Source organism: Simochromis diagramma, unplaced genomic scaffold, assembly GCF_900408965.1.
Source record: "Simochromis diagramma unplaced genomic scaffold, fSimDia1.1 OVJJ01000293.1, whole genome shotgun sequence".
Lineage (NCBI taxonomy): Eukaryota > Metazoa > Chordata > Actinopteri > Cichliformes > Cichlidae > Simochromis > Simochromis diagramma.
Window position 1 is genome coordinate 23,084,619 of NW_024386801.1, and position 12,810 is coordinate 23,097,428.

Here is a 12,810-nt window from a genome sequence, read left to right on the forward strand (position 1 = left end):
GAAGGAGCCCGGTGGTTGTTTGTTAGCTCACATTAAAGATGAGTTCTTTAAGGCGTTGTTGTTGTGTAGGGATTGTGTCATCATCACTAAAGACAAAACCTGCTGCAGTCTGAGATACATGAAGGAAGGAAAATGAGGTTCAGCAGGTCAGTCAGAAATCCATCCCAGCTCATCATCAGTCTGCTCGCCTCTGTCTGAAGTTGCTGTTTATCACAGCGTTGCAGGTAGTCTGTGTCAGGCCTGTTCTCACTGCTGTAGATGCAGTGTGTCTGTTTTAGGCGGGGTTCAACAAACTATTAACCGCTCCATCTGACATCACAGACCTGAGCTGGCAGGTCAGGGACTGTTTCATGTGTTCGGCATGCAGCTGTGGTGTGTAATGTCTGGGCTGGGTGTGTGATCCAGATCAGAGTAATCCATTTGATGAGTAAGAGTTAAGAGTTAAGCTGTGATAGACCTGTTTGTTCTGCAGTCCCTAATCTGCTCGTCTCCTTTCAGTGGCCATGGGTCAGGAGCAGTCCCAGGACAGTCAGACAGAGCAAGAGGAGCCAAGCCCAGTCGGCACTATGGAGAAAAGTCCTTCATCTGACACGGGAGCCAGCCCCGAGTCCACACATGCTGAAAGGAAAGGCAGGAGAGTGCTATGGCGGGATGGAGGCTGGACCGGAAGCATAATGGGACCAGAAGCAGCCGGAAAAACCATCTGGTATGAGGAAGAAAACTTCGGACAAGTTTCCAGTGAAGATTCCAGGAGAACAGAAGTGAACTCGCAGTCAGTCTGGTACGACAGTGGCACCACGGGTGAGAGAATCCCCGGACAGCAGGAGCAAGGAGTGACACAGAAGAGAAACTGCGATGCGAGCTCACCTCAAGCTTTAGGTCTTAGTTCTCCACAGCTGTTAGAGCAGGCTCTGTCTGCAGCTCCTAGTCAGTCACATGCTGCTGGAAACCTGCCAGCGCTGTCACATGGGCCACACGCACAAAGACGGGAAGTGCAGCGAGAGGAGGAAGTTAGGTCAGACTGGGAGAAGGCAGGAGTGGAAGGAGACAGAGAAGAGGCCAGTAACAGAGAGACAAGTTTCAGCAGAAGGATTTGTGAAACAGCAGGCGCTGAAGAGGGAGGAGAAAAACTAGCAACGAGCAAAAAACGCAAGAGAAAGAAGAGGGGGAAGAGAGGAGGTGGAGAAGCCAAACTTAGCTCCTGCTCTAGTACAGAATCTCAGGGTCACACAGAGATTCAGTCAGAAAGCCAAGAAGCAACAGACCCCGGCATCCAGTCACAGACGCAGACTGGGAGGACAGACGATTGCTGCCTCCCTGATTCTGAGCCGGCCCAGAAGCAGGAAGCCGATGACTATGCCATGCACCTACCCGGCCACACGGAGATCCAGGCCCGCAGCGCTCATGGAGCTGGCGGTGATGTTACAAGCTCAGACTCTGGTTTCATGGCTGAAGAGCTCAGTCGCACTGAGCATCTGACAGCACACTCCACTCCAGTTACAGCTTCACACACAGAAAGAAGAAAGGACTCATCGGAGGATGAGACCGTGAGCTCAGAATTCGGTGAAGCAGACGTCAGTACGGTGGACATAAAGATAAATACAAGTGTGCAGCTGGAGGCAACACAAGGACGTGACCCTGGAGAGCTGGAATCACAGATGCCTGCCATTCCTGTCCAGCCAGCACCGGATAATGCTGATCTTAAGGCTCTGCCACCAAACGATGATCTGACCGTTACTTGTACAGCCACAGAGTCTGGGATCCAGATCGAGTTAGCGAACTCCAAGTATCCAAAGGAATTTGTTAAACAGTCGGAGGATACAGAGCTCAGGGAGGAAAAGCCAGGACACTCTGTGGATCCCACAGGAACACCAGCAGGACTTGTTGAATCTGTGCGTCCCACAGAAGCTGCTTTTGTACCAGCTGACGATAGAGCGGATGTTGCTCCCCTTCACATTCAGGAAGGAAGCACTGAGAGCACTGCAAGGGAATATTTAAAGCATTGTTTGGCCCCTGAGATTCTGAGAGGTCAGCAGCGCACGGAGAAAATGAGACATGACATGTGGGTGGGCGTAGAGGGAGGAGTTGAGGAAAGAAGCCAGAGTGGCGACGAGGACAGTGCCACAGAGGCGTGCTCCATGGAGCGAGGGCGAGCGGTGAAGCAGAACTATGATGAAGATGTGGTTGCTGCTGCAGTAGCTGTTGTAGCAGTAGCAATAGCATCAGCAGTGGTTAGCATAGAAGTTAGCCAACATTTATTAGACAATATGTCAGAGAGTCAAGTATGTGCTGGCAAAGAAGCAGGAACCAGTCCATCATTAGCAAAGGGGAGCGGTGCAGTCGGCCTCAGCACGACTCAGTGCTCACAGCTGGCTCCACAGCTGATCGCCAGAGCTGACACAGAAAACCAGCCTGCAGCACACTCTCACTCTCACCTCACTAACCACATCACATCTATAGGACAAGTGTGTGTTCACACAGCAGAGGAAGCACCTTCTGCAGAGATATCTTGTATAACTAACAGAGACGATCAGGCTAACAGTGACCTACCTTCATGTGCTGAAGCTCTTCAGTTACCAAAACAGCCCAAAGAGGAAATTCAAAAAGAAAGTCTGCACAGCAAAGTCTTTACATACTCACCACCTAAAGAAGAAGATAACAAACCTTTGCCAGAGGTGATGACAGCTAAGGCAGACGGAGAGAGCCAGTCCCACTGTCAGAATCCACTGCTCACAGATCAGGCTGCCTGTCCTGAAGAGGGAGATGGACAGCAGCACTTTCAAACAAGAGAGATCCCCGATCAAGACGGCGGTCACTCTGTGGAGTGCAGAGATGCTGAGTGGCAGGATAGATCAGAAGATAGTGAGTGCTGTGCAGACCTGTCAGCCTCGCAGTCTCACACTCCAGGAAAGGAGAGTCAGCCACAGCTGGTTATAATGCCACATCAGAGTGGTTCAGCACTTCCTGTTACCCCCAGTAACCCAGCTTCCCTAGCTAGTCCCACTCCACAGGAAACTAATGCTCCTGTGGAATCAGCTGAACTTCTGTCATCAGCAAATGGCAATAGTCTTACTGCAAGCCATCCTGAAGCTGATGGTGGCACAAACCAAAGAGAAGCTCACGACTGTGTCTGTGTGAACCCTGAGGATGGTGTATTTGAAGGTCTGGATACGGTGGAGAAAGGAGGAGAAGTGGAGAAGCTCACAGTGGAGGATGCATCCCACACAGGTAACTCCATCTACACCCCCCCCCCCCCCCCCCCCACACACACACACACATCTTTGTTCATGTCTCTTATTGTCACTTTGATCTCTTTTATTTCCTGTCCTCGTCACCTTCCTGTCACCATCATTCATCCTCCTCTCCCCCACAAACCTCCTTTCCTTCAACAGAATCATCATAGCAAAAATATCTCATTCCACATTCATTAGACTGACATAAATGTTCTTTAAAATTCTTTTTAACCTTTGAAGAGTGTGTCTATGGTCTAGTTACTCTTTGAAAAGATAAGTTAGTGTTGGAAAGAGCTGTCACATGAGCAGTCATAGTGTTGAATACTTGATTGAGACGGTGAAAGTCTTCCATAGTTCTCTCCTGGTCTGATGAAGGAGTGACTGGAACGCATCAGTTACGACATTCCTCCATTCTTAATGAGACTGAGTGGAAGCAGGCCAAAAAAGGTGTGTGTGTGTGTGTGTGTGTGTGTGTGTGTGTGTGTGTGTGTGTGTGTGTGTGTGTGTGTGTGTGTGTGTGTGTGTGTGTGTGTTGTGATGGTGGCGGTGTTGGTAAGCATTAGCTTTTCTTGGTTTCGGAGGCACTGTTTATATTTTGCATTGTATCCAGGAAACGTGATGATGTAATCAACATCATAACATCATAACAGTTAAATGTAAAACTAGAGGTAGGTGGAAATATGGTTGTGGTATGAGTTCTGTTCCTGTGTGTGTGTGTGTGTGTGTGTGTGTGTGTGTGTGTGTGTGTGTGTGTCCAATCCAGATTCTGATCCATTGAGCAAAGGCCTTGAAGGACAGCGGGACATTAAACGAGTATTATACTATTCGACGCTAAGTTAATACAAGCACTCACACTTTAAAAACATGCCTGACCCGTGCTGAGGCCCAGCTAGCATTAGCACCAGAGCTAGCTGAAAGAGGCCCAGGCTCATAATTCTGCCCTGCTAAGACAGAGAGAACCTAGCCTTTACGTGTGCCTACCACTGCAGTTTTGTTCCTTACATACAAAATACACACCTTGATCACTTTTCAGTGAAGTGTTTGCTCTTCCTGGAACAATGACATCACTTCCTTGTTTTCAGAGGCTTTGGAGTTAATGTGTGTGCAATGACTGGCCTGTTTGATCCTACCACCTCATGTTGTTCTCATCACTGATTCACCACCCTCTAAATATAGCTGTGCTCTGTGTATTGTGGATGATATTGTAGCTGGCTGATGCGTTTTTCAAAGCCAGTGAGTGTCCACGCTAACCTGATGGTGTTTTCTGTCGTGTGCAGGAGCAGCAGAGCAGGAGCAGAGAGGCTGGGACAGCGCACACACTCTGCAGGTGAGCTGCTGTTCAGTGGAGTGACTGTTTCATGGTGTCACAGGCAAGTCTGTCCTATTGTCTCACCTGCATACACTGAACCTGTCAACGTTTTGCGAAGCAGCTGGCTAGATGTGATGTGATGTGATCATTGCAGGCTCTTGCAGGAGTGAAGTACTGAGACTTTCTGGAGAGTAAGCTAAGGCTCCACCCCCTTAAAACCCTGTTATTTGACAGAGCGGACAAGGGAGCACGGAGACCGAGCAGCTAAGACAAATACACCAGCTCAGTGCCACACTCAGGTCCCACAAGCCCACCTCCTTTCTCCTTCCTGCAGTGCATATGAACATTAGTTTTGCTCTCTGTGGTTTTGGGGTTAGATCAGAGCGGGCCAGGCCGCGGTCTCCTTTGACACCATATAAATCCTTCTCTAATGACTCCTGATGACGCACTGTTTGGTATCATAGAGCTGCAGGTTACAGTGGGAGGCATGGGAACCTTGAGACCTTGCCCTGGGGTGTAATGTCAGAGTCAGGGAGGGACGGAAGAGGGAGGTACAGTACACAGAGCGGTATAGGAGACCCTGCTTTATTCGCTTTCATGTAAAACTTTGCTACCTTGTTGAGAAGATGAGCAGGTCGAGTTTGGAGTCTTAGAGAAACTGCTGGATTTCCATGTGTTTGATTCAGATGTTTGGCACTTTTATTTATTTTCCATAAAAGTGATCATAGGACTTTGAAATCACTTATTGAATCATGTTTGTGCAACTTTCTAAAGGATCCTGGGTTCCACTGTGTCCACATTTGAGTTTTGTTTGGGATCAGGTAGCAGGTTTGCTAACCTCTGTTAACAGATCTGTTAATGCAGTTAGGCCAGAGCTGATACAGTCTCACATCTTACATGTACGGCTCGGTGACAAATTAAAGGAAAATCCTGACCCTCTCAACCCTGTAGTGAAGTGACCATCTTTATCACCTTTATTCCACGAGGAAGCTTTTCTGTGCTGATGGGAGTGCTCTCTGCATCCAGAAGACATGAACTTCATCACTGTCTCAGGTTGATCTTGAAGCAATTCCTGCAACAAGTCTTCCCGTCTTCCTCGTATCGTCCCCAGCTGTCGCAGCTTATGGCCGCCCCCTCCCTGAGTCTGGTTTTCCTGGAGGTTTCTTCTGATAAAAGGGAGTTTTTCCTTCCCACTATCACCAAAGCACTTGCTCATAGTGGGTTGTCTGATTGTTGGGGTTTCTCTGTATTATTGTAGGGTCTATACCTAACAGTATAAAGCACCTGGAGGTGGCTGCTGTTGTGATTTGGCGTTATATAAATAAAACTGAATTCAATTGAAAATTGAACCCTGTGTTCTCTTTGTGTGCTCTCTGATGCAGTCTGTAGGAACTCACTCATTTTCGGGTATTCTTTGTTGCCCCCGTGTGGTTTCAGTAGGTATAAAAAGTTCCAGATGTGACCGTCTCTCACTCTGTCAGAGCTGGGTGGTGTTCGGCTGTTACCGTGGTTACCGCTGTGTTTGTGTGCTGCTGATTGGTCACAGGTGGTGCTGATTTCTTGCACTTACTGACTATAAGTTAGCTCTGTGTTGTTGAGAGAGTTCTTTAATTTATTAAAAATGACTTTCATCATGTTATCAGCAACACATGCACACACACATGCATATGCACACACATGCACACACACGTGTTGTTTTTCAACCAACTTATTCATTATACTGCACATTTTTTTTCCCAAGGTGTACCCAAAGCATTGTGGGAACTGTAGTGTGAAAAAGCAAATACTGAAAATATGGGGCATGCCAGAAATAAATTTGATTTCTTTATTTTTGTAACTTCAGCACGAGAACTGTGTGCTGGTGCAGTGTTGACCGAGCGCTCTGATGTCAAGCCTGTTTGTGTGCTCTGTGTGTACATATGTGGGTGTGTGTCACAGGTCTGCATGTGGTTTAACTGTGATTGAAAATGTTCAGTACGTGTGAACGGTTGTGTGTCTCTTTGTGTTAGCCTTGCAACATATTGGCGGCCTGTCCCTGGTGTACTCCTCCTCTCATCCATTTACAGTGGCATTGACTGCAGGTGTCTGTTTTCCATGTTTACGTCACCCTGATGTGGCAGTGATTGTGCATGTGGGTGCAGCAGCACATATGACATTATCACTCAGCACAGTCACTCAGCACAGGGCATAGTCACTATTTATCCACTTCTGCTGCTCTTATTTGGCTCCTTTGATGGAGGGAGTGGACAGAGAGAGAGGGAAGAAGGCAGTGAGGGAAAAAGGAAGCGGGTGGATAGGAGGGATGGAGAGGGGGCTGGTGTTATAAACAGATGTGTGCAGGAAGTCTCCTCGTCAGAGCTCGCAGGCTGTAGGGGATTACTCTGAGTAGGAGCACACTGATCTGCGTTAGCTGTTCTTTCACTGTTTGTTTAAGTGGATTTGGTTTGGATTCCCTCTTCTCATGTCGCTAATTGGATATACTAACTGTTTTCTTCTTTTGTGAAGTTTTCTCATTTCACCTCAAGTAAATCAGCTGCCTGTAACTGCACAAAGTTCCAGTTGGACCTTTTTCCTTCGTACTCCTCCCTCGGCTGTTTCCATCATTGCTGCTGTGACAGATTTGCAGTCGGGACAGACAGTGGAGAGCGGGGCGATAGCTGAGCTTTTGCCTGCAGTATGTTTCGCTGTCAGCATGTGTGTGAGACCTGGATTGTTAGCAGCTGAGGGTGAAACTGGCAGCATGTATGAGAGGCACAGGCGAAGGTACAGCTTCTGTGCCAAAGGAGAGCCCACTGTGGATGTGCTGTTGATCAAGGTAGGGAAAAAAGCTGGTGATTTGATGGCTGAGAGTCCTGCAGTCACTCATGTCTTAGCTGGCCTTCATATATGTACTTTAGATACAGTGCTGTGCAAAAGTCTTGAGCCACGCCTCATTTCCTTATATTTTGTTAGGAAATCTGTGCGGTGATTTATAAACATGAACGAACGTCCATGTAAATATATGCATGTTCCGGGGTCCGGGGGAGGCCAGTCCATAACTGATGGTGTTCCACTTTGTGTTTTTCTTTCCAGGAATGCTTTTACTATATTTGCAGTGTGTTTGGGTTCATTGTTGTATTTACATAAAATGAAGCTGCTGCCAGTCAGATTCTTTACAAATGTTTTTACACGGTGGATCAAAATCTGTTGGTACTTTTCTGCATTCATAATTCCATCGATTTTGACAAGATGTCAAACACCACTGGCTGAAAAGCAGCCCAAACCATGACAGAGCCTCCACCATGTTTTACTGCAGACACTCAGTGTTGGACCCTCTGTCCTGCCCTCCTCTGTAGATACACTCAGGGAAATAATTCTGTAATCTCCTGCTGAAAGTTTGCTCACTCCCCTTTTTTTTACTTCCCTTTTATGGCAGATTCATTTTAATGGAGAGAACAGAATATGAACAAACAATCCAGAAAAAACATTACATAAAAGTTATAATCTGATTTGCATGTCACTGAATGAAATATTGAAGTATTTGATCCCCTACAGCAAGCAAGAATTGTGGCTCCCACAGATGTGGCACACACATGACAATCAGTGAGTTACAGATACTCCTGATCTAAACTCTCAGTGTGTATGAAGGACACCTGTCCACAGAATCACTTTCTTCCATCCTAACTCACACTAAAAAAAAAATCTAATTTGGGTTGATCAGACCTCTTGCCACAGATTTTCAGTTCAGTTCTTGTGTCATGTAGGGTACCTCAGCCTTTTCCTCCTGTTTCCCTTCATTAAAAATGGCTTCTTGATAGCCGCCCCAAGGGCTGGGCTATATCATACCGTTCACGGTAATACCGGTATAATGTCGGGCAACGATAAGAAAATGAAATATCGCGATAGAATATGGGTAAAACCCGCATGCACAGTGCCTATGTTTTTTATACGCACATGCCGGAAAAAGCATGGCGGCGACGGAGAATGAGAAGGGCGAAAGGGGATCGTTAAATGAACCAGAATTGGTTTGTAAAAATGCTGCAACTTCAGTGGTGTGGAACTGGTTTAGCTTTCGTCCGTCAGATACACAACAAAGCACTATTTTTAGTAGAGCATGCTAGCGGGCCGTCGTTATTACCGTGTTTTTTGGAAAATACGGCACACTTAAAATCAATCCTTTGATTTTTCTGAAAATCGACAGTGCCCCTTATAATCCCGTGTGCCTTATGTATGAATTCTGGTTGTGTTTACTGACCTCGAAACGATTTTATGTCGTACACGACGCTCGAAAATCTGTCAAATGTTTTAGTACGACTTTGCTAAGCTAGGAACCCGCACCGCTCGATGGATTGTTGGAGCATTACGGCTGTCGTAGGCAGGAGCCTGGCGGAGTGATACGTACTGTGCTTCAACATAATATTACCGTATTGTGTGTGTATAACCTCTTTTTAAGTTTTGTGGATGTTATACATGGTTATGCTGAGGATATGTGGGCCAGTTTCCACTGGAAATGCCTTTTGGTTAAACTGTCATCAAGGAATTTGCATTTGCACTGTTACATTTTTATATAACTTTAATGCACATAATAAACAGCTGCTTGTTTAAGTGAAAATACATTGATTTTTTTTTTTTTTGCACGAATAAAGTTGTGGAGTTGTAAAGTATTTTGTCTAGTGTCGATTATATCGTCAGTTATATCGTTATCGCAAATTTTCAAATGTATATCGTGATAAATATTTTTGGTCATATCACCCTGCTCTAGCCACCCCTCCACTGAGAACATTTCTGATCATCAGAAATGTTCTGTGCAAATGACTTAAAGTCATGTCTTTAAGAAACTGGATTTTTCCTGTTTCTTAAAGACATGACTTTCAGATACTGTTCATCTGCTGTTGAAAGTCTTAGACCTGCCAGTTATTTTGAGGGAGAGGGATGTTGTTGATGCAGGATTCTAGCTGCTCAGCTGTCCTGGCTTCTTCTTCTTTGTCTCTTCTTTCTTATCATGATGCTCCAGATGTTCTCAGTTGGTGAGGGTCACAAAAATAACGCCATAGCAGGCCAGGTCGGCCATGCTTTAACAGATGCCATACATGGGTTAGCATTGTTATGCAAAATATGGAGGGTCGTCTAAAAAAGGTGTCATTTGGATGGACTATCTGTTGGTTTAGAACATGTCTATACCTTTCAGCATTGATGGAGCCTTTCCAGATGTGCCAGCTGCTAATTCCTTTGGTCTTCAGTCAGGAGGATGTGGTGCCCATGTTTTCCAAAAACAATCTGGAAGGGTCTGACCTCAGAACAGTTTCCTACTTTGCTTCAGTCCATTTTAAATGAGCTGTGGTCCAGAGAAGAAGGCAGGGTGTGTGCATCATGTTCACTGGCATCTTCTTTGCAAACACACACATATACAAAGATTTGTGTACATATCACTATGATCAGTGTTTTGGTGATAGTGTGAAATTGTCACACCCACAGCCTTTATGCTGTCACAGAGAGTAACACAAAGCATGGTTTGCATTACAGTTTCTCTGTTTTTACTCCTATTCAGACAATTTTCAGAGCAATAGAACTCCAACTTCCATCATACTTTGGTGATGCAGAAATGAAATCCTGCTGCCGGGGGCTGGTTTGGCTTGCTTCTTACGTATCAGCTCTTCCCAGCAGAGATGAGAGAGCAGAGCAGGCTTTGTGACAGCCCCCAGCATTAGATGACAGCACTGCTGTTAACACACAGCATCTCAGCTGTGTCAGCTGTCCTGAGAGATGATCTGTGCAACTATGAGAGAAAGAGCTCCATGCTCCTGATACAGATCTGTGTTGTGGTAAAGTGTCAAAAACTGTGACGCTGATCATGCTGATTAAGAAACAGTCTATTACTGACAGAATGTAACAGACTGTAACAGCTAATAGTCTATCAATATCAGTAGTGTATCAATGCTGCGATTGTCCTTTATTAACTTTTAACTAACTAACAGCATCTGCTGCAACTGGTTGGGAGCGAGGGGAGAAAAGACAAGAAAGACAAGAAAAAGGAATGTTCTTTCTCAGACTCACTGAAAGCATTAGATGATTCAAATCAGCTGGACAGATCACCATTCGACATACACAAACATATGCTTTATTTGACACAGGTAAATTATTCAAGCTCATTAAACTGGGATAGAACAGTTCACATGCTTCATACATTTCATTAAATGTACTTATCTCTGGTGATTTAAAGTGAGTGTTCACTTTAAATCAAGTGTGCACCCTCCAAACAACTGTCCAGCATATGCTGCATGGGTGCAGAGTGACAAATGCTGCCTGTTGTCTCCTACATGTTGGAGAGCTGCTCTTTTGTGTGGATCTTTTTCTGCAGCATGTTGACAATAGACAGTGCAGGAAACATGGAGCTAAGACAACAGATCCATTGAGACAGTCGTCAGCGAGACAAAGGAGTCATTGGCTTTACTGATTAACCATCACACAACTAAATATGAGATCACTGCGATGGCCCAGCCTACAGCAGTGACAAAAGTAGTAGGAGTTACACAATTCATTGCTTCACTCACATTAATATCCAGCCCTTAGACTTCAGTCAGCCTTTGTCTAAACACGCACATTTATCTTAAAGATGATATCAGAGAAGAGAGGTCTTTGTGGTCTTTTGTTCAGTCCGCCATCGTGCAGTTTTACAGTGATTATTTCTGTACCCTAAACACAAAACATACAATTGTGACTTGTACATTCCATCGAGCCACGAGTATAAAGAAAGTCTGTCAAGTTCTTCCACACCAAACTCTCTCATGTCTTTACGGGCTTTGCTTTGTGCACTGTTATGCACTCATTTTGGAACAGGAAGGGACCATCCCCAAACTGTTCCCACAAAGTTGGGAGCATGAAATTTCCAAAATGTCTTAGTATGCTGAAGCATTAAGTGTTCCTTTCACTCGAACTAAGAGGTCAAACAGCCCCACAACATAATCGCTCTCCACCAAACTTCACAGTTGGCACAATGCAGACAGACAAGTACCGTTGTCCTGACAACCGCCAAACCCACACTCCTCCATCAGACTGCCAGATGGAGACATGTGATTCATCACTCCAAAGAACACTTCTTTGCATTGTGCTATTTGATGTAAGGCTTGGATGCAGCTGATTGGCCGTGGAAACCCATTCCATGAAGCTCTTACTGTTTATGAACTAATCTGAAGGACACATGAAGTTTGCAGGTCTGTAGTGATTGACTCTGCAGAGAGCTGCGGACTGTGCACTGTGTACCTCAGCATCCGCTGACCCTGATCTGTAGTCTTGCGTGGCCGACCACTTCACGACTGAGTTGATGTTCCAGTCAGTCCCACTTTGTCATAAGTTCACTGACAGTGTGGAATGTGGAATATTTAGTAGCAAGGAAATTGCTACTAAACTGGTCAGCTGGATGGCCCAAAACGTTAAAGATCTAAAGGCTGGAAAAGTGTTGTCCCGGAGGGAGTGTTGAGCAGTTCAGAGCAGCTGATGTTTGAACAATTGCAGAATTGCACCCTGGTAAAGGAGCCTTCCTACATCGGTCTTATGTTACACTGGACTGCTGTGTGTGTGGAACAATCATTCTCTATGTGTTGGATCAACATGTAACACACAGATGCAGCACACACAGTACGTGGGTGAACGGCTGTTGTCATCAGTCACGCGTGGATCCCGTGTTTGTGTGTGACAGTGTCATATTGTGTCACCTGAGAACGCTCAGAGAAAAATTCTGCGAAGAACTGAGGATGACGCTTAGTTCTTCATCCTTGTTTCGGAGCACAGTGCTGTGTGCTCAGCACAGAGAACTTTACAGGAAAACTCATGTACTGCAAACAGCAGCCTCATTCTGCTTTCTCTCCCTCTGTGTTTCTTTGTTAGATCCAGAGAGAAAGCCATGTGCTCTGTCCTGTACAGCCCAGTCTTGAACACAACGCAATAACACCATGTACAGGTAAGGCTTACAGACTGTCAATCCACTTATTTTCAAAGGAAGTAACCAGATCTTAACACCAGTTTACCTGCTACTAGTACAGCTGAGCAGAACCCTCAAGAACTCGTATTTAACGTGCTGTAAAATGTGATGGAGATGTGTGGAAACACTTATAATAGTTCCACTGTAATAAGCACGGCTCAAGCTATTGCTGTTTAATTCCATAGTAACATTTGAATCAATCAAACATAAGGAAGAGTGATGATCGCCTGCAAACACTTGAATCAGGGCTGCAAAATGCAAAACCATGTAATAACATGTGATTAGCATTTTTTAGGCTTGAATGTGGTTTT

General features: G+C 45.4%; 1 protein-coding gene across 10 annotated transcripts in view; it reads left to right on the plus strand.

The window, feature by feature from the left end:
* Positions 1–12,810, plus strand: part of LOC120730310 (A-kinase anchor protein 13-like) — a 60,118-nt gene that overhangs the window by 25,907 nt on the left and 21,401 nt on the right. For 9 of the 10 annotated variants that reach the window (XM_040026611.1, XM_040026613.1, XM_040026609.1 and 6 more), the window contains 3 exons: positions 499–3,228; positions 4,511–4,560; positions 12,406–12,478. In XM_040026611.1, the coding sequence (XP_039882545.1) occupies positions 499–3,228; positions 4,511–4,560; positions 12,406–12,478 (2,853 nt within the window). The remainder of the gene's footprint in view (positions 1–498; positions 3,229–4,510; positions 4,561–12,405; positions 12,479–12,810) is intronic. The other variant, XM_040026614.1, reaches the window with a different exon arrangement.